The sequence below is a fragment of the Octopus bimaculoides genome, chromosome 2 (assembly GCF_001194135.2).
Source record: "Octopus bimaculoides isolate UCB-OBI-ISO-001 chromosome 2, ASM119413v2, whole genome shotgun sequence".
NCBI lineage: Eukaryota > Metazoa > Mollusca > Cephalopoda > Octopoda > Octopodidae > Octopus > Octopus bimaculoides.
In genome coordinates this window covers 148,215,205-148,215,616 of record NC_068982.1, presented here as the reverse complement: position 1 = coordinate 148,215,616, position 412 = coordinate 148,215,205, and the positions used below count along the sequence as shown (strand labels likewise).

Genomic DNA, 412 nt, shown 5'->3' with positions numbered 1-412 from the left:
AAGGAAGTAGAAAAAGAACACTAAAGATCAATAAACAGGTATATAGGCACATGCTTATATACGATTGAATGACGTAATCGAATATAATCAATCGCCACTAGAAGTGTATATATGAGTGTGAGTGCGTATTTACGACTCAAATTACATCTGTGAGTTTTCATTTTCATTGCTTTCTACGTCTACATTCTCATACTGTAGAAACCTGCATCTATCCAAATCTTATTTTAAATACATTTATTACAGAACTGACGCCGTTTCGATTATTATATGTGTGTGTGTGTGTTTGTGTATATATATATATGTATATATATATAAACGTATGCATGCATGCGTATGTATGATGTATGTGTTAATATGTGTGTGTGTATATATATATATGTATATATATATAAACGTATGCATGCATGCGTAT

General features: G+C 30.3%; 1 protein-coding gene across 1 annotated transcript in view; it reads left to right on the top strand.

The window, feature by feature from the left end:
• Window positions 1-412, top strand: part of LOC106869872 (uncharacterized) — a 15,909-nt gene continuing 15,497 nt past the window's right edge. Inside the window, exon 1 of the mRNA XM_014915793.2 lies at window positions 1-149. Coding sequence (XP_014771279.1) covers window positions 112-149 — 38 coding nt within the window. The 5' untranslated portion in view covers window positions 1-111. The remainder of the gene's footprint in view (window positions 150-412) is intronic.